A 25,180-nucleotide genomic window follows, 5' to 3' on the forward strand; every position below is an offset into this window, starting at 1 on the left:
TCCCTATTCTATAGGTCTCCCCGGTTTACTAAGTACGCGAGACAGTCTTAGAATCTTTGAGGTGCACTAAGGGTACTTAATCGACGAAGAGAATACGGGCGTTAGTTACAGGATACATGGAAGAAAGGGACGAAGGGTGAAGACGACGGTTCTATCCGTTTTCGTATACGTATCAGTATATGCAAAGAAATGGCTCGTCCTTCCAATTATAATCCGCTCTCGTATTTCGTCGCAAGACAAATCGACGACAAAGTCGACTACTGCAAACGCCTCGTTAATGCAAGGTTCGAAAGTTCCGAAAATCTGTTTAGGAAAGATCTACTATCGCATTATGGATGCGTCAATGCGATTGAATTTTCGAATCAAGGAGATCTATTGGTTTCCGGTAAGAAGTTAACAAATATGTTTAATTTATTTCGTTCTTACACGGCTTATGCCCGTCGATTTAGAAAATTAAAGTTCGACGGAAAATTGAAGCCTTTTGATATTTTTAAGTAATTACACGATTGTGCAAAACATGTGTTAGTTCCTGGATATATGTTTTTGTAATGTATTAAATTGATTATTGAAATGAAAATATATTTATTGTTTAAAATTATTTTATCATTAATTTAACAGGTGGTGATGACAGAAGAGTTTTATTATGGAAAGTAGAGCAAGCAATACAAGATGTAGGCAAACCCACAGTAATGAAAGTTCAACACATTAGTAATATCTTCTGTCTTGGTTACGATAATAGCAAAACAAAAATATTTTCTGCTGGAAATGACGATCAAGTTATTGTTCATGACTTACGAACGTATGAAGCTTCTTCCTTAAACACTTTTATATATAAACATATAGAACTAAACAATTATTTATTTCTTGATATAGGGGAGATGTTGTGAATCTCTTCGTCCATGAGAAACCTGTTTATGGACTGTCAGTACATCCGCATAATGACAATGTATTTGCAAGCGCCTGCGATGATGGGAGAGTTTTAATTTATGACATACGAGGATCCAATGCTATGGAAACATTTTGTTTGGCACGGTACAAAACTGCTTTTCACTCTGTAATGTTTAATCCTGTTGAGCCGAGAATGCTTGCGACCGCCAATGCTAAAGAAGGAGTTAGCATGTGGGATGTAAGAAAACCTTTGAAGTAAGTAAAAAATTCAAATAAAATCATATGAAAATGTTTCGTCAAAATAATAACTATAATAATATTTACAGACCTATATTACGTTATGGAAATGAAAGTTCAGCTCAGAGTTGTATGAACGTTAGATTTAATGCAGCAGGTAATAGATTGCTAGCTTTGAGAAGAAGATTACCTCCTGTACTTTATGATGTAGACTCTTCTACTCATTTATGTCAGTTTGATCATCCTGGATACTATAACAGTTGCACAATGAAATCATGTTGTTTTGCTGGAGATAATGATGAGTATGTCCTTTCTGGTAAGTAGTACTGCAATAATCATAAATCTTTTTATATACTTCTTCTGCTAGTATTTACATACATTTCAACTTATAATTTTAAGGTTCTGACGATTTTAATCTATATATGTGGAAAATTCCTTCTGAGGATGTAAAATGGGTAAATTTTGCACACATGGTATTACGTGGGCACAGGTCCATTGTTAATCAAGTACGATACAATCAAGCTAGTTGTATTTTTGCTTCATCTGGAGTTGAGAAACTCATAAAGATTTGGAGTCCATTTCCTCTTGGAAGCAATTGCTTAGGTGGATTAAAGGTAATTTATGGAATAATTTTATTATACATGTTGATAGCATATATCATTGTTTCTATATTTATATTTTAGAGGGATGATGGAAGACAAGAGAGGCAAAGGAGAGTATTTACACATGATGAATATATTGGACTAGTATTACGTAGTGGACAATTTATGACACATGATTATAGCCATCAATCAACCAGAGAAGATCCTAGAATGATGGCATTTTTTGATTCATTGGTACAACGTGAGGTTGAAGGTTGGACTTCTGAAGATATGTCAACAGCACCTCAAACCCCTAGTGATTCTGAAAGTAATCTTATAACTGGACGAGTTTATAGTGCAACAGATTCTGATGGTAAATCTTTTTTTCAAATTTTTACATTGAAGTACTAAACAAAAATAATTTTGAGTGAAATATTAATTTATTTTCTTGTAGACTCTACGGCATTTGACCGTCAATTGATGTCAAGTATTTTGGGGCCAGCGATAACACTGGCATCCCGTGGATCCTGTGGGGGTGGAGTAGCCCCTGAAAGACCATTAGAGTCCCCAAATCGTATAACACAACTTATAGCATATCGTAGAGAAAAACTAATGAAACTTGCAGCTGTAGATTGTGATGCACCAGCAAATAATGCCTCAGCTGCAGCGTCAGAACCATCTGCCTCAGGTTCTGCCAGTGATGGTGACAATGCGCAAGTTAAGTGTAAATCTAAATCAAAAGTAAAATTTCTTAAGAGGAAACATAGTAAAATTACTGAGATAAGAAGGGCCGGAATAAAGTGTGCAGTGTTACAAATTAATAGTGACTCTGATAGTGATGAACAACCTGTTGACACAACTCAGCCTAGTACCAGTTCTGGCGTAGTTTCTAGAAGATCACGATATGTTGTGCATATTGAGAGGGAAGCAAAACATTCAAATTACAGCAGTAGCAGTTCAGAGGATAACGACATTTCTGGTAAACGTAAGCATTCGAAAACTGATTCTGATACTTCTACGAAAGTACACAGAAGGAAACACAAAAAATGTAAAAGTAACTCAAAAAGTGACAGTACCAAAAATAAGAGCAAACGGCAAAAAATTGATTATGATACAAAGAAGAAGAAATCAGGCAGAGATTGGAAGCTTTATTTAAATGATGTTAGTAATGCAATAAAAATCCAGAAAGATGGTCCATCAGTGCCAGTGAACAAATCAAGCAAAGTTCCTTCAACTCCTGACAGTGGTATCACATCAGGAGTATCTACAAGTGAAAAAAATGGTGAACAAGCACAGAAAGATCAAAATGATGCAGAGAGCTCAGATCATGAGCAGAAACTAAAAAATCTAGAATATTTTAGAAAGAAGGTGAATGTAGTAAGAAGGAGCTATCGTATTCGATCTAAGCCTTTATCCCAAACTATTTCAACTACAACTGATTCTTCCGATTAAGCTCCTATTACCTTCAACATTTTAATCCCTTTCCTTTTGTACATAATGAATCTGTGATTCCTTGAAGTATATTTTTATAATACTAAGTTCGTTCGCACGCGAATATGACCGGTTTTTTCTATCTTCTTTTAGACTTTATTATTTTTCCGTTATCTTCATATGTATGCTATATTTTATTGGAATCTCTTATCATACAAGACTGTCCCAGAAAAATAAATCTTCTTTCACCATATTTAGAACAATTTTCATTGTCATCTAATTACAATATTTTATAATTGGTACAAAGGATTATACGAATTTAGTAGTCTAAAATGTTTAAAATTATTAATAACTGATGTCTCAATTGTTTAGAAAATTTGATTTATTATTATAATATAAACATGTTTGGATATGACCATTAAATCATATATAATCGAAACTCCAGCAAAACACCGCCGAGAATTATAGGTAAATTGATGCTACATTAGCTATAATAAGCGATCCAGCTAATGTGTATTGTTGACATGGTTTGTAAGTGTGATGGAAAATAATAAAACAATAAATTGATATACATTTTTTTCTTATATGTTTAGCTTTGAAAACAAGTTAAGGATATTGCATTATTTAATCCTGCATTTATACGTCTTTATTAACTTATAATAAATAAAGGAAAGAATGACCTAAATTTATGCATTAATTTATTGTCCAATAAATTTATGTAGTTCTGCTTTATTTAATATCAGAACACGATTTTCCTTTTAATTTTGATAGAAAGCATAAATATACGAAACAAATATGACTAATTCCTTTATGATGTCATTGTGGTTTCTAGATATAAAGTACATCCTTCCTGTGGGTACAAAACCTTAATTCTTTCAGTTTTAGAAATAATGTTCCCTGGTCTTTCATTTTACTAACATCAGTTATTCAGAATGTTATATTTAACTTTATCAACTAAGATTAATATATGGTTTTATAGTTTTACATTTATAATTTTACAGTATAGTATACTAGCATATAATTTAGACATTGATAATGCCAAAATATTTAATATTCCCAAAAATTTTAGTTATCAACGGGGAAGTTATTTTGGATTTTCCGTTGCCCTTTATACAGATGGCCTAGATTCTGTACTACTTGTAGGTGCTCCCAGAGCAAATACAAGCATAATACAAAACGTAATTGAGCCAGGTACTATATTTCAATGTCCAATTAATGAAACATGTAAGGAATGGATTATTGATAGAAGTGGAAATTATAAAGAGGAGTATTCAACAATTAATCAAATTGAGGACAATGCATGGATTGGTGCAACAATTGCTATAGAAAATAAGACTAATCCTACAATTGTGGTATGTTGAAGTCTGTATTTCTTTTTTCATATATTTATCCTTAAAAACTTATAATTACTTAATTAAACTTGTAAGTAGGTTTGCGGCCCACGATTGAAGTATAATATTATAAATAAACGCCAATCTAATTGGTTTATGTACGGCATTTGTTATTTGTCATTAATTAACAGTATTAAGTCTTTCGAAAAAGAATCTAAAAGTAAAATTTTATCATTTGTGAGGCTTAGAGAAGCTATCGATACGAAAAGATATGTTTATAATTTTGGCATGAGTCAAGTTGGTTTTTCTATGCATATGACATCCAATGACCTAAAGTGGGATTTAATATTAGGTAGTCCTGGTGTATTTAACTGGAAAGGTATGCCTTTGTTAGTTACAAAATCAGTTGATGGTAAAATGCAAAATATAATTCCATCAATTAAAGATGAGGGAAGTATTCGTGCAAATAATTATTTTGGTATGTAACACAATTTCTTTTTACTACTAACTGAATATTTTTATAATATATATTTCATTATATATCAAATTATTATTATATATTATTTATTATTATTTTTAAATAAAGCCATTTTTCTTATCATTCCATTATAAACTTTATAAATTAAGTGAAATAGTTTGTGTAAAATATTGTTGGTATATAAGATAGTAATTTATCATAATTTATTTAGGGTATGCAGTAACATCTGGTTATTTTAGAGAAGGAAAATTGTGGTTTGTTTCTGGTGCTCCAAAAGCTTCACTTATGTTTGGTGCTGTTGCTATATTTACCTTCTCTCATAACGATAATGCGAAATTAGAAATAAAAAAGATTTTGAATGGTGAGCAATATGGTGAATATTTTGGTGCTGCTTTATCATCATGTAATCTTAATGGTGACAATAGAGATGAATTAATTGTTGGAGCACCATATTGGTCAAAAAATATGGATGAAGGTCGCATATATGTCTTTACTGCTTTACATAATGTATGTACATTTTGTAATATCGCTGAATTATTGCAGAAATAATACTTTGACTTGAATATAGTAGTCTAAAATTCCTTTTAAAATCTGATTAAATAAGTCTTCAATTTATAAATTAGTATAGTATGTTAATATTAAACTTAATACACATATTGATCTCAAACATTGGCGGTAGGAAATTTTTGAAAAAAAATCATTTGAAGGAAAAATATCTGGAAGTAGATTTGGATCTACTATAACTTGTCTTGGTGATATTGATTATGATGGCTATGGTGATATTGCTGTTGGTGCACCATATGAAGAAGAAAGTGGTGCAATATATATCTTCAATGGCAATAGCAATGGATTACCTAAACATTATAGCCAAAGGATAGTTGGCAAACAATTTGGAAGGAATATCCGTGGATTTGGAATTTCAATTTCCGAACCTCGTGATATAAATGGTGATAAATATCCTGATATTGCAGTTGGAGCTTATTTATCTGAACAAGCAATTTTAATAAAATCAAAACCTGTTATAACAATAACTACAAAATTGTCTTACAATGACAAACAAAAATTAATGAGAAATTCTACATTTTTTCTAATTGATGTGTGTACATATTATGATGGAATAAATACTCCTAATTATCTTCGTAAGTATATAATTTAATTTTTATATACATATATAATGAAGTTATACATAATCTGGAATATCATATTTAATAAATGATATTACATTTAGGAGTTGTTAAATCTTTGAAAATCGACCAAATATATAGAAGAGCTTATTATGGTACAGAAAGAAATAGTGATAACATTTATAAATTGTCTGATACTTTATATAAATCTAAAAATCTATGCAGTCAACTTAAAATATATTTAAAGGTAGAATTTTATACCAGTATCTTTTTAAAAAATATTTTTTTAAATTATATTTTATTTTTTGATTTTGTTAGAAAAATATCCAAAATATAATAAATCCAGTTGAAATATCTATCTCAACTAGTTTAGAAAAGGACTTAAATTTAAATGATAGTAAGATGAAAGTAAACTTTCTCTGTACAAGCTGTGTAGCTATAAATAAATTGTTTTCTAAAACTGAAGATTTAATAAAATTACCATTTGCCGTTGATTGTGGTGACGACAATATTTGTACATCAGATGTAAAGATATCACTTTCAACAAATTTAAATTCTAATAACAAATATGTTGTTGGATCAACATTCACTACCAAGCTTAAAATAGATGCTCTTAATTATGGTGAACCTGCTTATCAAGCTAAAATATATGTATATATACCAAAAATATTATCATTAGCAAGTATGCCAGCTTCATGCATGGAAAGTTTTTATACAAATAATACTTTAGAAGCAATTTGTGATCTTGGAAATCCACTTAGAAAAAATGTAAGTGTAATCTGTTAAATATCAAGACTTTTTCAATAAAGTAACATAATTAATCATTTCTATTAGAAAACATTAATATTAGATTTGGATATGAGTAAAATTCGGTTTGATGTTGATCACGTGGATCTATGGACCAATTTTAACACACAAAGTGAACAGAAAGATCCATTCAATAATACACATGTTTTAACTATATACTTTGATGTTGATGTTGACATAGTGATTGCAGGGTTAGTATCGCTAGATTTATTTATTGTTATTATTAGTTATACTTCATACTCTCTATAATTATATTATCATTTACTAACTACAATTCTTTTTTATTAGGAAAGCACAAGATAATTTATATTCATATTCTACTGATAATGAGGATGAAAAATTAAACAATATTCGATTTCAACATATTTATGAAATTCAAAAATTTGGAGATAGTCCAATTGATGAAGTTATACTAACAATTAATATCCCAATATATTGGAAACATTCTACTGGAGATATACAGATTATCAATATAAACGAAACAATTAGTTATCTGGATGGTCAACCATTTTACTGTACACACTTGAATTCTACACTTTCAACTGCTTTAACTAATATATCTGAAATTTACTTTTCAAATACTGAACTGTATACACAAAAAGGATTTATGATGGATACCAATTTTTCTATAAATTCTCCGCCAGAAAACAGGTCAATTTATATCAATTGTACAAATGCTAATGTCAAATGTACATATATTAAATGTGAGCTTGGTCCCTTTCTAAGTTCTTCATCTGTTGCAAAACTTTCACTCATATTGGACTTTTACATATCTGATTTTAAAGGTAAGATTTTTCTTGATATGTATCTTGATTTAACTTTCAAGATATGTTGAAAAATTTTACCGTTTCTTTTTAATATTTATTGCAGCAAAAATGGTGGAAGAGAAAGACATAATATTTTTCTTGTCTAGCGGACACGTTAATATTTTAGAATCAAATCATGTTATGAAAAAAATTAGACACAAGTCTGATGATACTATTATTGCTACAATGTTCTTAGGTTCACCAGTAACTCAACACATTGCAATGTGGATTATAGCTTTGTCAATTGTCTTAGGAATTTTACTGTTAATACTGTTAATTTTAGCACTACTTAAAATTGGATTCTTTAATCGAAGTAGGAAAAAAGAACTTGAAGCATTAAAATCACAAACAGATGTAAGTTTTTTAAAATATTTTTTATAATATTATATATAGATATTACATTTAATGTATTTGTTACATTACAGAAGAGACATGGGAATACATTGGAAACATGTTCATGAACAGAAATTTTTCAGAAAGAATAAATTTATTAATATATAACTTTTATATATATATATGTATATATATATGACTTTTATTCTTCGCATAATTAAGAAAAGAAAATAAATAACAACAACTTACATTTTGTTATCGCATTTGAGTACTATTAGTATCTTTATAAAAATATAATAAATCTTAGAAAATATTAACTTGATTATAAATTTTCAACTACAAAGCTTAAAAGGATTGTATTATAAATATTGTTTCATTTTGTTTACAATCTTTACTTATGTTATGTAACATTCTGTGAAAATAATTCGAGCAAATTTATCATAAATAAATAATCTATATACAAAAATATTAATCTTTTTATATATAGCATGAGATTCGAGCAGCTTGTATTATAGTTGTGGTGCTTTTTATTGAAATATCTCGTGCCAAAAAAATATATAAATATATATATAATAGCTGCCTTTCATGTTAAATATCTTTAATACACAATCATATTGTGCACATATTTGCATATATCAATAACAGAGCATAAAATTTTCATTATACATAATTTTTTATATGAATTTTTATCTCAACTTACATTAGTCATCCAAACCTAAGCCTTTTGAAATTTCATCTGCTGTTAATTTATTTCCGGAAACAGGACTATCAGAAGATATAGGAGGTTGTACAGGCGGTGCAGAATTTGGTGTATAAGCTGGTGGAGGAGTTGGATGATTTTCTTCGTGAGATTTCTGTATGTACAATCATAATTATGTAATCAGATTATAAAATTTACATATTCACAATTTTTAGAATATCATGGTTTATACTTACATCTTTGTCGTGTTTGGTAAGACCTCCTAAAGCAGAACTAAGAAAGGCTGATCCTATTCCAGATAAAAGATCTGAATTTGATGATTGATTAGAATATCCACCAGAAGGTTGGTAATTTCCGTAACCTCCTGAAGGTTGGTAATTTGGTTGTTGATTTCCACCACCTCCAAGAACACCACCAAGAATAGATCCTAAGGCTCCTGTCAATGGATTACTTGGTTGACTTGGAGGAGGTGGTGGTGCTGCATTATGCCCACTATTACCACCTTAGATATACAAAAATTTAATGTATTAAAATTTACTTATGAAGCATATAAAAATTTTACTTCAAATGCAAAATTATCTGTATTGTGTGTTTATCATGATTCACTATAACCTTTAACATAAATATAGCTTATAATAGATGACATCATCTATGTCATCACCTAACATTCCAACACTCAATCATACAATTATGAACAAATCACTATATTAATATCTTCAGTTTGAAAGATTAAGAAAAGTATTATTTCATAACTTGTTCATGTTTTAAGCATAAAATGTATCTATATCATACCTAATGCTCCAAGAATAGAGTCTAATACACCACCACCACCGCTTGATTGTTGGATGTTGGTAGGGTAGCCTTGTTGTGCTTGTGAGTTACTTAAAGCATTGGTTACTAAACTGCTTGCTAAAGCTGCACCCAAAGAACCAAGATTTCCCAAACCACCTTCACTTTCTGTTTTTGATTTAGAAGCATCAGATTTTTCCTGATCATCTTGAACTTCTTTTTTTTTCTAAAAAATTATAAACATAGCATGCATATAACATATGTTATTATTCTTAGTATCTTATACAGATATTATTGTATGCTATTATTTCCAAAAGACTTGTAATTATTAAATTTATATACACTCATAGCGTGTGCAGCAGCTGCTATGCCTCCTGCTGCAACTAGTCCCCCTATTGCTAATCCAACTTTATCCAAACAACCACTAAATGCTTCTTCTTCTTCAGGCTTCTCATATCCAGGCTGATATCCATATGCTCTTGGAGGATTATAACCAGGTCCTCCATATACACCAGGAGGAGGCCCATACCCAGGAGCTGGAGGTGGTGGACCATATCCACCTTGTGGTGTTTGTGGACCTATTGTAGGATATAATCCTCCAGGTGCTAAAAAATGACATAGAATTTATTATGCAATTATTTAGTAACAGAAAAAGGATATAAAATGCTTAATTACGTGGTGGCCCAAAATTAGCAGCAGGTACATCTGGCGTGGGTACAGCTCGAGGAGAACGAGGTGGATCAATTGGAACGGTCTCATATGTGATAGATTGTACTTCTACATCTCCATCAATAACCAAATGTGTTACTTTCTCATATGGTAGCCTATGAACAAATTCTGCAAAATGTCTGCCATTTATGGCAATCTTATAACATGGAAAATCACACAAAAGGAACATCTCAAATTCTTGGCCAGGTTGTATCCACATGGGGCCATCATTTTCCTCTGGGCCCCAAGTCATTGATACTATATGATTTCTAGTAATAAATCCTTCTGCGAAACGTGGTGAAACATGAATGGCAATATCATCTCTTGGATTTAATGTAGGTCCCAATTGATAATTTACAGCAAAACGTACAGCACTAGGAGGAACTTTGCCTCGAATTTTTACCATTTTTCCAGGTATTAAACCACCTTCAACAGCTCCCACATAAGGAATTGGCTATTAAAATATAAAGGTATTTATTATTTAAAAGCAAAACTTCACAATTCTGAAATTAAATTGTACTGCATTTAGAAAAATCAAAAATGCATTACATATCATTGTATAAATCGTTCATTAATACTTTATCCATCTTTTTAAATTGAAACTATTACAGATCTTTTGATCTCTTTTAACTTATACAATATTATTCTGATATACTTGTACAGTACTTGTAAATAATCTAACGCATTAACAAATATAGTTGGATAAGTGTTTGGATAAACTATGTTTCATTGAGATCATATCAGCAGTGCAGATGCTATGTATATATATACGTATATCCTTCCTGGATCGATGACAATCAACTTTGCCAAATGAAATAACTTTTTAATCGATGTAAATAATACTTACAGGATCCAAAACTGGCTCAAATGACATCTTTATTGTTTAATTATATTTCGCAAGTTCGGATAGAAGTTTATAATTCAACGCACTATTTTAAAATAGCGAATACTGCGTACACGAAGAAATCTTGTGAGTTGTCTTTCGTGTCTTCTTTTTAAAACATTTCTATTTAAAGTGGTGACGTTTCCAGCTTAAACTGTGCAATGCGGCACAAACTATACTTATATGATACGGCTTGAAATATATGATACATAGTTTCTTTGGCGCATGCATTCTCTAATTCCTTACAGTTACTGTAGTGACGTACAGCTCGTATGGTAGTGCCGTAATATAGAAAAGCCGCGAATTCAAACTTATCTCGTGCAGAAATAGAACAAACCAATCAAATTTCTTTATATTTTATTTAAACCAGAAACACGTGGAACCAGTTATAAGAAAGTAATGACATGATATAACACATTCACAATATAACCAATAAGTTATATATTTTTTATAACTCTTATTAGACGATTACAAATACATTTCAATATAGATAATGGCTAGATTGCAAATTTTTCTCCATTTATGGAAAATTTAAAAATACAGAAACGTGCAAAATGCATATTATAAGCGAAAGTACATAATATATGTAACGTATAATATTCACTGAATTATTTAACGTATGAAATAAATCGCTGCAACAAAACATCCGCAATAATATCTTAATAATAATTTAAAATAGTCAAAAATAGAAATTAGTCTTAAAGTACATATAAACAATTTTTAATAATTTATTCTACCTACATATATTCATTATTAGTGCGTTGCACGAATCTCTTTATTTAATCGAAGATTATAAAATAAGTTCGTCAAGATACAGAAATGTCATAAATTACAAATTTCAATTCTGAGTATCTTTTATATACTAGGCTATAAACATTGTATGAAACATTTCCACTTTTATGGAGGGCGGCGCGCTATAAACTGTCTCCATTGAAATTATTGCTTAAAGGTTGCGCAATTAATTATTGGAATAGTTACACGCGGACACACGCACGTATTATCGCCTACGTTCATTTTCGTCCACGCATTGTTTAACACTACAGGAAACTAAATAAACCGTCCATTGAGATATAACAGGTTCAGTGAGAGAGAGAGTTTTTGCGTAGAAAAAGTAAACAGTTAAACGGGAGCAAGTTAATAGTGAACAGAACCGCTGTATCAATGTAAATCAATAAAATCGATGATGAAACACGGTAAAATTCTATGCATAGGTTACTACTTAACCTTAGACCGTCATAAAATTTCAAAGGAACGAAATTTACGCTTATTTTACAATTTCTTATAACTGTAATAATTATTTCAAATTATTTTATTTGTTTTTAATACAAAATGCAATTACTGTCCTGATGTTATTTCTTAAATAAAAATACCAGAGTAATTGAAACGATCGACTACTGTCTTAAATTGCTATTCTTCATTTTTATCTTAAACAAAATTTGTCCAGGTCTGGCTTGCCACTATGTATGGGTGACGAACGTCAATCGAATATGTAAGCAGACGTATTGTGACTACAAGTTGTGCATTTTACGTGATCACTTCCAGGGACCACATACAGGGTGTGCCGCTATGAAACGTATGTGGAGCGTGCGAGGGCTAGGCACTGGCGCACCCACGATAAATAAGATTTAAATGTAACGATTCAACCGAATTATCGTCAATTTTTGTGCGCCACTTTATACAATTTTCACGCTTAATCAATCTTTTCAACAGCTGCCAGTATCTTTTTATTTCGTTGGTGCAACATTTATAGTAATTGCTAAATAGAGGAACAGATGCATAACCATAAGAAAAAATCAAACATGTGGGTGACCAAAGAATCAACCGGTTGAAAATTTACTCGTATAATTCAAACTCGTATAATTACGTATAATTCATTACTCTATGGGAATGTCCTTGTCAGGTCTAAAGCAAACTGGATATCAGGATCAATAAAGGTTTTCCTCTATTTTTACCTATGATGACTGATACATTTTTGATAACCTTTATAATAGAATAAATACGTTTATTGAAAACAATGTGTTCGAACATATTAACTTCTAATTAACTTCTTTTGGCAAATGAGTAAATATATTTTTATTTTCATGTTTATACCGATATATAGAAATGATATACAGTGAAGAAATATTTGTTAGAGTTATTTTATTAAGACAGATATTCGTTAAGAGACATAATGATGAAAATATTCTTTCCTGTTGAAGATATTGGTAGGTATAGGACTGAACCAATGCAGGACTCACCGACAAGATCAATAAGCAACGTAAGCGGACCCTTCTTCGCAAGGCATTCAATGCTTTCTTATAAACGCCCTTTCATGTCGCCTTTATACTGGTCTTATCCTTACAAAAATCCAGGTGTCTGCTATTGCAAGAGTGGCCTGTACACAACATGCACAGTACATACATATATACGAAGTCGTCAACGAGAAATGTTCGTAAATACGATTGTACCTTGTAAAAGCAACAACTGCGTTCTATATACTTGATCCATAGTGCTAATTTTTATAAAAATATACCTGTTGTGCTTCTTAAAAATATGCAACATTGGGTATATGCATAATATTTTACTATTTTATGTGTACCATATAAATTAGGACTTTATCTGAAAAGGCAATAAAAAATTTAACACAAAGGTAAGGTTATTATTTCAGAATCAATGATCTATCAATACGGAACTCAATCGCCAAATCAGTGACTGGCACATCTAAAAAATTTGCAAATCCAGCTACGCAACGGCGCGCAATGCAATTTATTCCTCTTTTGTAAGCCCAAAAAGGTTTTATTTTTTGACAATCTTTTTTCGTCGAGTACTATTTGTTACATGTTTTGTTTAATACATCCCAGTCGAAGAAGTGGTACGAATATTGGCATCTGATTTGGGATTGGAGTTCCGTGCATACAATGTATATGAACGGTTACACGTTTAAGCATTCGTACTCTGAAGCACGTATTCTTTTTTCTAGGGTTCTTAGCTGCTGAACAGTAAAAGTACGCACGTGAGCGCGTTGCACTAAATGCGAATAGACTGAAGACCGATCGCTAGTCTTGATAGATTATATTTTATATACGGTACTTTCAATAGTAATTCCCTTTTAAGGATTCAAGTTAGTATCTTTGTTTAAAAGAAACTTGATAAGAAGCTCGTTAAAATTTATCATCGCTTCGAGGACGGAGAACCGTATTAAACGTAACAGGTACATATTGTAACAGTTTAAATACCTCGCGAAAATTCTTTAATAATGTAATTTAAAATGAAAAATTATTACGTTGTCCAACATCAATACGATATAAAACCAACCATGCCTTGAGCACAGATTAAACAATTGTTGGCAGCAAAAATATAAGACAAGTACGAATTGACATAAATGATACTGTAAATTACGGTAGCGGTGATTGAAGTAGCAGCTAGGGGTGAACTGGTTATCGGGGAGTTTAGAAAAATTCCTGGTTGCTCAGTATTTGGGGCCGTTCTACGTAGGATTTGATTAATGAATTAAGAACAGGAGACCGGTCATGTCGGTAATCTTCCGGTAAAAATTTAAGTCCCAGTCCGCCCCTGGTAGCAGCAGTAGAGAACAGTGGTGGTAGTGGTGCTGCCTAATACTCTTTTCAGCCCTCGGCCGACAGTTCAGCACAGCCCGTAGTCTTCGACGGTTGCACGTCGTTCAATCCGGCACACTTTTATAACCATTGCACACTTCCTACTATCTCATTCACGTTTTATAAACAATGCGACAATCCACGGTTTCTTAAACGAGCATTTCTCACTTTTGCCGATTCGTATCTCCGTAATTACGATGCAACCAGCTGATTTGTTGAGAAAATTAAACGTGACTGAAAGTATTTTGTGCCAGTGAATCTGAACATGATATTTCAAAGGATTTGACCGAGAAAATGGATTTTATGCCATGGATTGTCTAAGTGTCCAACAAGAAGAAGTAATGGTGAGGAAATATTTTATAGTCTTTGTATTTACGACGTACGACATTTTGTGCGGGAAATATCAGACAGGATAAAGGTATTATTGTAAAATCATTTTTCTAAAGAGATATAACATTCTGGATACTTTTATCGTTCGTTTTGCAATAATGTGAATAACATACTTACTTTTGAGATTAGCTTTTGATAACTTTCCCCTCATCGTTTTTTCCTTGGTTTTCGTAACAAGGAAACAGATAGATAATTCGGTCAAGTCAAAGGTTAGCTGGAGATAAAGTGTTCTTCCTTGAAAATGTATAACGAAAAAATGACTTCCGATAGGAACGCCTTACTTTTGATCTTTGTTCAAAGATTAACTTGTCGATGTAACATCTTTAAATAAATGTTGATGTAACATTTTTATTCGTCATAATATTGAAGATAAGAAGGCGAATACGCGAAAACATTTTCTTATTAATAGACGGCGGACGTTTATGAATTTATAACAAAGTTGAAATGTGCAAAAATGCATAAAATACATATAGTGTGCAAGAACATTTCTTTAATGATGTATAGGAAAATTTAAATTTACATAAACATTCGCAGTTTACTTGTTAATCATGTCTGGTGGAAAACAGATTCCAACATTAATCATTAATTAAAACGAGATATTATGATTTCGTTCTTGAACTATCGAAAATTACTCTGAATTATCGAAAATTCAAATTTTCTTCATTTACAACTTTCGTAAAAGTTAAACTCGATGGTTTTGATGTCTTTGTTAAGACGATTTATGCTTTGTTGCCTTCGTTCATTCAATGTTTCCTTGGAAAAGCATGAAATACAGGTGAACTGATCTAACAATTGATATTGTATCTCTATTTGTGACAATTGTTAGCTACCAATTTGTAGATAAACGTAAAATATTCGGTATTGCGTAGCTCGCTCTACGATTGTAGTTCTCTAGCTAATATCTTTCCTCGAAACGTTCATGCAACCGTACGAAATGCACGGAAAATGGGAAAAGTCCACCTACGCTTAATTTAAACTCTGCCAATGATATTTGTTTCCTAGCAGCGAGTGGTCGCGCTATAAAATTGCAACATTCATACACTTTTATAACCAACCTTGACTCTATGTAGTTCAATATTCTCATCGTTATTCTTACAATACACTTGGTTCGCGTCTTCTTCTTCTTCTTCTTCTTCTTCAGAGTCTTCTTCGGAGTCTCCAGAAATGACGTAATTGCTCAAGTAGATAAACCGTGTCCGCTTTCTGTCATATCGCGTTCAATACCTTAATTAACTTTACGTTTTACGTCTTCAACAGTTTTGAGGCCAATGTTCATTCGGTATCGATCTTTTCCTTCGATCCTTAGGAAAAACAGGAACAAAATTTCGCTCTTGAAACGAGGACGCAATCAGCAGGAAGATATTCGGCGATGCCACCTTGATTCAAAAACATGTCCAAGACGTCCGTGTTTCGCGTACAGGGCCCTTAATTGAGCTTAATTAACGATTGTCCGTCTTTGTCATCGTGCCGTGACTCACAGCGAATGTAGCTTCTCGTACTTGTCTCGTTTTTTCCTTCACACTATTCTTTTACTTGTACTCGGTAATTTTTCTTATGTTACTTCTTTTATCAGAGTTGCACGTCTCCTAACAGGCTTTGATATTAGAAATACCGCTGAGTCAGCAGTGCCGGTCGTACTTAAATATTAAGACGCTTGTTGTACGTATTTAGCACAAATTTAATGCCTTTCGCTGCTCTTATTTCCCAATTATTCTATTATCAGACTGTGAATGTTTTGTGCAACTATAGAAAACTTGAAGGCACATGCAAAAATGCACATAGTGCGCATAATACGGGCAAATTTATGAAATTACCAAATATAATAGTCATTGGAACATACGTATAGCAAGTGAAATAATCGTCTCCGATTCAGATTTCATTTTTTCAATTGTATTCGCGAAGATATTAATTTACATAGATGTTCACAGTCTGTTCATTGCGAAATATGTTTTCGTGATTAATATAATTAAATATAATACTGAAAATAGAGTATTCAATATGCAATATAATATTCATACAATAAGTTGTTGTGTTCATTGGAATGTAAATTTGCATGAACATCCGCAGTCTGTCTATTATAAATCATTCGCGTATACGCTTCATAAAATGTGCAAATGTAAATGTAATAGGGTCGATAAAGAAAAATTTGTTGAGGTTTATCATTAAACGCGACGAACAGGCAGGTGTCCTGATATAACTGGCAGTGAGTGTTCATCGAATAAACATTCACAGATTCCCTGCGAATTTTTTAATCAAATCTATCGCCTAATTCGCTTCAGCGGTTGTCCATTCGATCGAACATAGCGAATACGGGAAAATATGAGGTTACACAAATAGATACGGGTATTTTGTCTGGATAACACGGATCGTTTCGTTTGTTTGAATCTTTTCGTTTATAGGTGTACTGGACTATTTTATCGCCATCCTGTTTCCATCAAAATACGCAGATTCAAAACCTATAAATAATTTTTGGAAATCGTTTCCATCACATTTTTATTGGTTTAATATTTCTATGGTCGGTTCACTAATTATTTCTGCGTTTATATGAAACGAATATCGTCTAATATTTATATTATAACGATTACAGAACATCGTTCGCTTTACGCATTTTTCTACCTAAGTTGAGTCAAATTGGCGAGCACAAGAGGGTAGCGAGGGATGAATCACTCCCGAAATGAAATGAATACGCACGATCGATATTAAAACCACTCGTTTCAGAGCGGAACATATATTTTCTGTGCAACCTAGGACATTAAAATACTACTCTATCTTGAGCAACAGATGCGAGGATAATATAACGTAATTATACGACCTGGCCATCGATTTACGTTGTAATTTTCGCCTCTAATGTCTTCGCGATAACTAAACGAGATATATTATATTATTGTTATTATTATTATATAAAAATTCATTAACATTCGCGGTCTAGTTATTAGCAACTGAAACGAGATTTACAGTTTGTAGTGCAGTTTGGTACATTTCAGCTAGTACAGTAGGTCTTGGCCCTTTAAGTTGTCTCTCAAGCTGCGTTTTATGCTGAATTATTGCCCATTTATGACGCGTTTTATGCTTATAATAATCTTCTTAATAATAAAAGATAGACGATAGAACTTTCCAATTAGCTAATAATTATCTCATTAAGAGGAGTATGTTGTTGAACGTACTTGCATGTTTTCACAGCATCGTACTATTCAATAACGCAGCGGAAAAAATTGCTTGACGCAACGATTATACAGCTGGGAGAATATTTAAAATGTACACATTGATAAAACTCGTATTAGGTACAAAGGGGCCCTTTTAAAACTCACCTTGGATGACGATAATACGACAATCGTTATCGTTCATATGGTACTGTCCCACCGGTATTCTTATCCCGTAATCTTGCATATACTTCCGGTTGCGACAGTCATTATACTACTATGCGTATGGAATAAGTCTGGGTAATAAAGAAAAGGTATAAAAACCGTGGACAATGGAGCGCAATTAAAAGCATAAAACCATAGAAGATTAAAAAGAGATATCTTGCAAGTAACGATTGGAATAATTATATAATTGATTCGTAGCTTCGATAATCTAGATATCGTTATACATTCGGTAAGCAATATTACGAAAGATTCCCAAATAATCACAAATTGCTTATTTCTCTACGCGATTATGAAACAACAAAATTTGGGGGATACGTTGCAAGTATTTTGAAACGATCGTACGATTAATTCGCAGCTTAAAAATTTAACGATCTCTCGAACGCTGTTGCACATCGATTAACGAACATTCCAAAGGATCAAATGTTTAAATCCAGGGACATTGATCGAAGAGTGCTCGTAGGAAACACTGCGAACGCGAAAATGGAAAATCTTCGACCTTTTAATGGAAAATGTTCTACGAATGAGAATAGAGTTTAAGTACAATTTTTCTTCCTAAATAGATATCAGTAATTCTAGAAGATGGTGTCACGACGTCGCCTCTGTAGAGAAAGATATAGTCACCAATGAGCTCTGGTTAATTGTATCGTGATTTTTTCCTTTGCTATCTAAATGACATCTAAAAACATTCCAGGTGAATGATCCAAATGAATGAAACATTCTTTTTATTCTTTTCTTTACGACTAAGAGGTCACATATACCGGTTTTTCCACAAATACTTCGCTTTTCCATGAATTTCGACTACACGAATGCGCGAGTTCTCTTTCGCTCCTGAGGAACTCGTTCCGCGAAGCTCGCAGCGTTTTCTACAAGCACTTTTCGATCGTATTTCGAAGACAAGCGTGTAGCAACGAACTTGACAAGTTTCGTGTTTGAATTTCAAGCAGCAGATAAAAGCGGGACTCTCGTAAGAACAGCGGAATCTCGATCATCGTCGAAGATGTCGAAGAAGAGGCGTTAGCATGAGCCACACCACTGCATTCAGAGTACTGACGCTGATCCTGATCCTCGGTGATCTCGAGTCGATCACGGTGGTGAACCACCATCCGGACGAGGAATACTTTCTCGAGCACGAGGTCCTCTACGAGGAGGCAATTACGGAGGCGAAGAAGCTGCAGCTCTATCCTGGTAGGAAATTTACGCGTTTCGCTCTCGATACTAAAAGCGTTACACATGCCAAGCCCCTTGTCCGACTTCATTCTAACGTCTGGTCTATAAAGCATCTTTACGAAGCACCGAAATCTATTTATCTTTCCTCCGAGAATAACCTCCCTTTGATCCGTTTAAACGGATACTTGGGCCACGTCCACCTACCGCGAATTAACTCGACGAATTGTCTCGTTTTATTAATTTCGTCTTTGTCTTGCCACTTTGCAGCCGGTACGGACAAGAAAGGTATTCGATCGCTTCGAACGATCGTCGTTCTAATTTAGGCTCAGTATGCTTGTCGCACGCCAGGATCCAAAGGCCACCTTCTTCCTTGATGCGATCGTTACCTGAAAATAATTGCTCGAGAGACAGGAACGATGTTGCGATTTTCAAACGTAAGCACCGCGTATCGTCGACAGGAAATAGAAATCAAGGTTACTTGGTTTTGTTTGACAATTTCAGCTAGCCGGCTATTTGTAACGATACACAGGATTCTAAGAAAAGTTGTATCTCCGATGGTTCCGCGAAGTTATCCTTGCATAAATAGATCTCTGTCATTTTTTATTTGCACCGAACTACCGATTTTCCCGTTACTCGCTGCGTTCGCTCGTTTGTTTTATTCCATTTAGACTATTTGAAGTTATTCTTGTGGAAAATAAAGCGCGATGTACTTTATCTTATTTCGTGATGTTTTATAAGCATTCTGTATCGAACGACGTAAAACGAAATATTCGTACCCAGTCGGTTTATATAGATGATAATAAATGTTTTAGGTGACATAACGTCGGTATAGCGTTCAACATCAACGACATAATTTCAAAGCAGTTGCATAAAACCTGCAGCCACCAATTAACGTGAATTACACTCGTACTCCCTCGATTTGATGCGATTATCGTTTGTTTTAATAACAGCTCTACGAAACGAGGATAATGAAATGTAACTCTGAATCGGTCGTACAAAATTGTTATTTCTCATTTCAAGGAACATGGTGTCCTTACCGCAGCGTAGTAGAAGGCTACCAGCTCCGTGTTCTTCTTCCAACTCGCCACAACGTGATTACCCGCTTGATAGCAGTAGCAGCGGCAGCAGCTTTCCATTACAATTCAATTTTAATATTCATTTTTTAATCTACATTGACGGATACGAAGATGTTGCAATTAATTTAGAGATCGAGGTTTTATTTAGTGGCACAAATAGACGAAATGTTTCATCGAATAGAAGAAATATTATATTTTGACGAATTCCACAGGTCCTATCCCAGGATGCAAGCCCTGCACCAGATCAGAGATGACTTACTGCAAAGATGGAAGCGTGATAAATGATCACTGTTGTTGCGATGGCAACTCCAACGGTGAGTAAAATTTATAACAACGATAAAAAGCAAAATATGCGATATCGATGTTTTTTATTAGTCTTCTATAACGAGTCAATGATTATAGCAATAATCGGAACAACGATACGACAGTGAGATGTTTGAATCGAAAGGATCTTTTAGAAATTCTCGCAATTCAGACTCTGAGGTTTCTTTCTGCTTCAATTTTCTATCGTGAAAATTTCTGTGACGCATTGCCGCTATACAAAACTTTCTATATTGCATAGTACGCTGCGTTTAATGTTGCAATAAATATAGAAAATGGAACGATCACGTTGATTTCTCATCAGTTTCGCTTTTTTTTCAATTACATTGCTCGTATTTTAGGCTCGTCCTTCGTCGATTTACGTGCATATAAGAATCGCCTGAAAAACGACAATCGCGTGCAGACAATTCGTGCGTGAAGAATTGACCGTGCAAATGCTGGTGGTTTGATTGTGCAACTTTTCACGGAATTTTCGAGCCACGATAATAGACCCTGAAATTGTCGTAATACTTGCAATTTCTACAACCGTGTAACAACTACAGTACAATTCCAATTAGAAAATACGAGGGAAATGCAGGTTAATTTCCTACGTAGCAAACACAAGTAACGCGATATTATTTATTTTTAACAAAAACGACAAGACGCGCCAAAATATGCGTAATCTATAAGCGAAGAAGTGGATGGTTGGTAGGTTGCCGCAGAACTTGGCCCAGTTGTTCCCCCCGCGTGAGAATGACGCGTGAATTCGTGAAACACCTTCGAATCCAGCTGAACGGAAGGACAATCACCTGTTCAGGAAATCATCGTTGTTCGTTCGTAACGATTGTTCATCGTAACGATCTATCCTTGTCAGACACGCGCTTCTAAATGCGCTGAGACGCGCAGGGTGGTTACACATACCAGGTGATTCACGCAAAACGACCGGCCGTTAACAGGGACACTTAGGTATTCCGCGCATCCGTCGTCCCAACTCTTTAGTACTCTTTACGTAGTTATCGGCCGTTCACCTCTAACACCATTTGCTCGAATTTCTAATTAGCATAGTTTCTCCGATGGCCTTGCTTCTCACACACGGACAAAAGCGCAATTGGTCTGCTTAAAATCAGTTCCTCTTTCTGTCTATCTTTGTCATTATATTTATTGCCTTTTTATTGGTAATTGGTAATTGGTAGATTGCAGATATCACGATTATCGATTTGGTTTTTTGAAAATATATTCATATTTACAATTAAACGTCTGTTACAGAAACACGTGCAGTATATTGTCTTCAGAAAGGTACACGTAAAAGGGAAAAATACCAGAAGATAGATTATCGAGTTCGGTGAAATTCGTTGTAAATTAGTCGACGGGTAAATTTCAAGTACTTTGAGAAGCAAATAGATATTTAAAAAGTTATCTTCACGGCTAAATGCTTTTCTGTGTCTGGAACGACGACGAAGATAATTAACCGTTATATCGCTGAAACACCGTGTAGCGAAACGTTGACAATAAAATGTGTGTCATACTAAAAATAAACGAATACGTAAAAGGATAATTTATTTTATATTGCACAGGGCGTATCGTAACACGTGGGACCCGCTTCAGGACTGGACAGAAGGCACAAAGACAACGAAGAAAGTTCATACAAACACGTGCTGCTCTATCTGATCTTATATAAGTTGCATTATTTTATATTTTACATACAAAGGCATTTTCGTGGTTCACTAATCCGTAACTGCTTATCTTCGCAGAAGGTGCTCGAGATGGCTATCCTCGGTTATCTTCTGTCCTGAAGCGGCTCTCACGTGTTATGATTTACCCTGTATATTAAGTGTACGAATGAATAGTCCAAATTTTTCACTCTAACTCGAGGTTTAGTCTTAATAAATACTTTAAGTCAATACTTTAAGGGCAACTGATAGATCCACCATGGAAAAATTGAGTGTCTTTAAACAAGATCCAGTGATCAAGGCATTGACAAAGGGCATCGACAAAGCAGCTAACTGGTTAAGCCATCTGCTTTAAAGTTACAAGATAAATCAGGAAGATATAGAATAGAAAGTTTGTAGAGTATATAGACTGAACTTGAACAACTGACGTCGATTGAACGACTTGCTGTATTTTTAAAAAGTAAGCTTCGAGTTTCATTGAAAAATTGCGATTGCAAGGTTAACAACGCGAACGATTCCCGTACAAACCGTAAGCAATTCTGTAACGATTCGTTTGTTATAATAGTTTGACCACAATGTTCGTCGTTAAATGCTCGTCGAGCGTACACGAATGGCAACGGCGACAGTAGCAATAAAATTGCGTTGCTGCACGCATCGCGTGCACGAATCGAATACATGAGTCCATTTCGATCAGTCTTATGAATCACACGTTCTTCTTTGCCCATTTCTAATCAACCGATTCGATTACGCAGAAGTTACAATACGGTAAATAAGAGTCTGCTAAAAGTAACAGAATACGTGCACGTAGTCCCGTATTAGTCCAACGAAAAATCTGAATTGTGCGACGTATTTCTTAAGTGGAATTTCGAATTTTAGTTATCGTAGTCAAAAGACAACTTTTTACGAATACACATCTCGCAAACTAAGGTCGAGCGACGATTACAAAATGTACAAATAATTGCACGAGAATTAAAATTAGTAATCAATAGTAATTATAAAATATTGGCAATAGGAAAAAGTTGTCCAAAATTTTGATTTCTACGACATATACAAAGATTATGGAAATCGGTAGCTTCCTATTTAAAAAATGAACTTGAGCTTGAAATTCCTCCTCTGCTACCGCAGCTAGGGGAAAGTTATTAATACAATTCCTTGTCGCGTTAAACAGCTTCCGTAAGAACTGTCTTTTCGATATCCTTAATTCTTAATGACTGACAAGATATCCCAGCGATATTCCACTTGAAAGATACCACCCTGTGTATAATCCTTTTAAATTGATCATAAGGTTTCTCTGATTCGTCGAAAGTCTGTTCCTGACACTCAACAGCCTATTGTTTCAGAGGTATTCCCCTTCGTGAAGCACACTTGTCGCGTGGGGCCAGAAGAATGCGAAGTACAAGCTGGAGACTGTGCTGAATACGCGAGGCTACGGGAATGCTGCTGTCATTCCTACTTAGCTTCTGTATGTAAGTACTATTTCTCCGCTTACGTATTATGGTGAAACGTATTGTCGAGCTAGACGTCGTTGCGTAAGCGCGAGTAATCTAATATCTTCTGTTTGAGATGAGCACAGAACTGAAATTAGCGTAATTCTATAATATAATTAACGAAAGAGCAGAGAAGGAAAGATCATTTTTCTCACAGGGAAGTACAGTGCCGTGAGTATAATATAAAATGCCGTGTTAAACTCAACCCTATTTTTAGACGTTCGAAATGCTATTAAAAGAAAAATTGGCAAAATCGTTTCTATAATTTCATATCACAATATAGAGTTACAGTACTAGTAAAATAACAGTAACTTGTACAAACTTAAGATCTGTTTTCAATCTTTTGAAGTCTGGAAGAAACGGAATTTTAACATATCCATGATCTTCTTTGGTAACATCGAAGAGATAACGCAGTGAATGTGTTGGAGTCTATAATTATTCATAACGCTATATATGCCTTTTGTTAAAAATTAGGTATTTGGGAAAACAACTCGTTATTAATTGGACCGCACAGTTTTATGCATTTGTGAGAAGTTTGAAGGTGCAAAAATGCACCTTCTTTATCGTAACTTTATCTGAGATATTACATAATTCTTAAAATCTGTTTCCTGCATCGATATAATTGACAACTGTGTTTTTTTCAGGGAAATACTTGGCGAACGACGCGGTATCACCGACGAATACACACTTTATAAAGTTCCTGGCGATATTAACGGTGCTCAGGTGGCTCTCATAGCCGACCTAAAATTCACAGTACACATTTAATACCAAATATTTTTTGTATAGGACGAGTTATTTTAATAAATTATTTTCCCATCGGCACGGGAGAAATTTAGAGGCCAACAAACGTTTCTAACATGCGACAACGAAGTGAAATTTCTAATAATTTGATAAACAATTTTTGCGGCTTCACCTGTACATATGAGAAAGTGTAATTGTACAAATAATGAACATTGTCCGACGGCAACATTTGTATTTTAATGGATGAAATGCAACAAACTATGTACAAACGCGTACCTAAGAGCCTATTTCA

At 33.6% G+C, this 25,180-nt stretch overlaps 4 protein-coding genes across 7 annotated transcripts; 3 read left to right on the forward strand and 1 right to left on the reverse strand.

Moving 5' to 3' along the window:
* Nucleotides 1-189: 189 nt before the first annotated feature.
* Nucleotides 190-3,721, forward strand: LOC117166098 (uncharacterized). Its single transcript, XM_033349774.2, has 7 exons — nt 190-385; nt 619-799; nt 874-1,143; nt 1,215-1,441; nt 1,525-1,739; nt 1,809-2,079; nt 2,161-3,721. Exons 1-7 carry the CDS (start codon nt 190-192, stop codon nt 3,156-3,158), a joined length of 2,358 nt encoding a protein of 785 aa, XP_033205665.1. The 3' UTR covers nt 3,159-3,721.
* Nucleotides 3,722-3,823: 102 nt separating this feature from the next.
* LOC117166097 (integrin alpha-4) lies at nt 3,824-11,153 on the forward strand. 2 transcript variants are annotated; one of them, XM_033349771.2, is made up of 10 exons: nt 3,824-4,489; nt 4,568-4,946; nt 5,158-5,453; nt 5,626-6,085; nt 6,175-6,317; nt 6,389-6,838; nt 6,905-7,068; nt 7,166-7,662; nt 7,748-8,037; nt 8,109-11,153. In XM_033349771.2, the coding sequence occupies exons 1-10, from the start codon at nt 4,070-4,072 to the stop codon at nt 8,142-8,144; spliced, it is 3,135 nt and encodes a 1,044-aa protein (XP_033205662.2). In that variant the 5' UTR covers nt 3,824-4,069; the 3' UTR covers nt 8,145-11,153. The 2 variants fall into 2 exon arrangements, with proteins under 2 accessions (XP_033205662.2, XP_076482301.1); XM_076626186.1 differs by having other exon boundaries at nt 4,403-4,489; nt 4,565-4,946.
* LOC117166101 (uncharacterized) lies at nt 8,039-11,253 on the reverse strand. Its single transcript, XM_033349778.2, has 6 exons — nt 11,061-11,253; nt 10,181-10,667; nt 9,848-10,110; nt 9,509-9,731; nt 8,953-9,218; nt 8,039-8,870 (listed from the first exon to the last, which is right to left on the reverse strand). The coding sequence occupies exons 1-6, from the start codon at nt 11,085-11,087 to the stop codon at nt 8,718-8,720; spliced, it is 1,419 nt and encodes a 472-aa protein (XP_033205669.1). The 5' UTR covers nt 11,088-11,253; the 3' UTR covers nt 8,039-8,717.
* Nucleotides 11,254-14,149: 2,896 nt separating this feature from the next.
* LOC117166104 (uncharacterized) lies at nt 14,150-25,163 on the forward strand. 3 transcript variants are annotated; one of them, XM_076626208.1, is made up of 5 exons: nt 14,150-14,286; nt 19,392-19,632; nt 20,903-21,004; nt 24,001-24,126; nt 24,792-25,163. In XM_076626208.1, exons 2-5 carry the CDS (start codon nt 19,467-19,469, stop codon nt 24,881-24,883), a joined length of 486 nt encoding a protein of 161 aa, XP_076482323.1. In that variant the 5' UTR covers nt 14,150-14,286; nt 19,392-19,466; the 3' UTR covers nt 24,884-25,163. The 3 variants fall into 3 exon arrangements, with proteins under 3 accessions (XP_076482323.1, XP_033205675.1, XP_076482322.1); XM_033349784.2 differs by lacking the exon at nt 14,150-14,286 and adding an exon at nt 14,729-15,036; XM_076626207.1 differs by lacking the exon at nt 14,150-14,286 and adding an exon at nt 14,731-15,036 and having other exon boundaries at nt 19,389-19,632.
* Nucleotides 25,164-25,180: the final 17 nt, after the last annotated feature.

Source organism: Bombus vancouverensis, chromosome 17, assembly GCF_051014615.1.
Source record: "Bombus vancouverensis nearcticus chromosome 17, iyBomVanc1_principal, whole genome shotgun sequence".
Taxonomy (NCBI): Eukaryota; Metazoa; Arthropoda; class Insecta; order Hymenoptera; family Apidae; genus Bombus; species Bombus vancouverensis.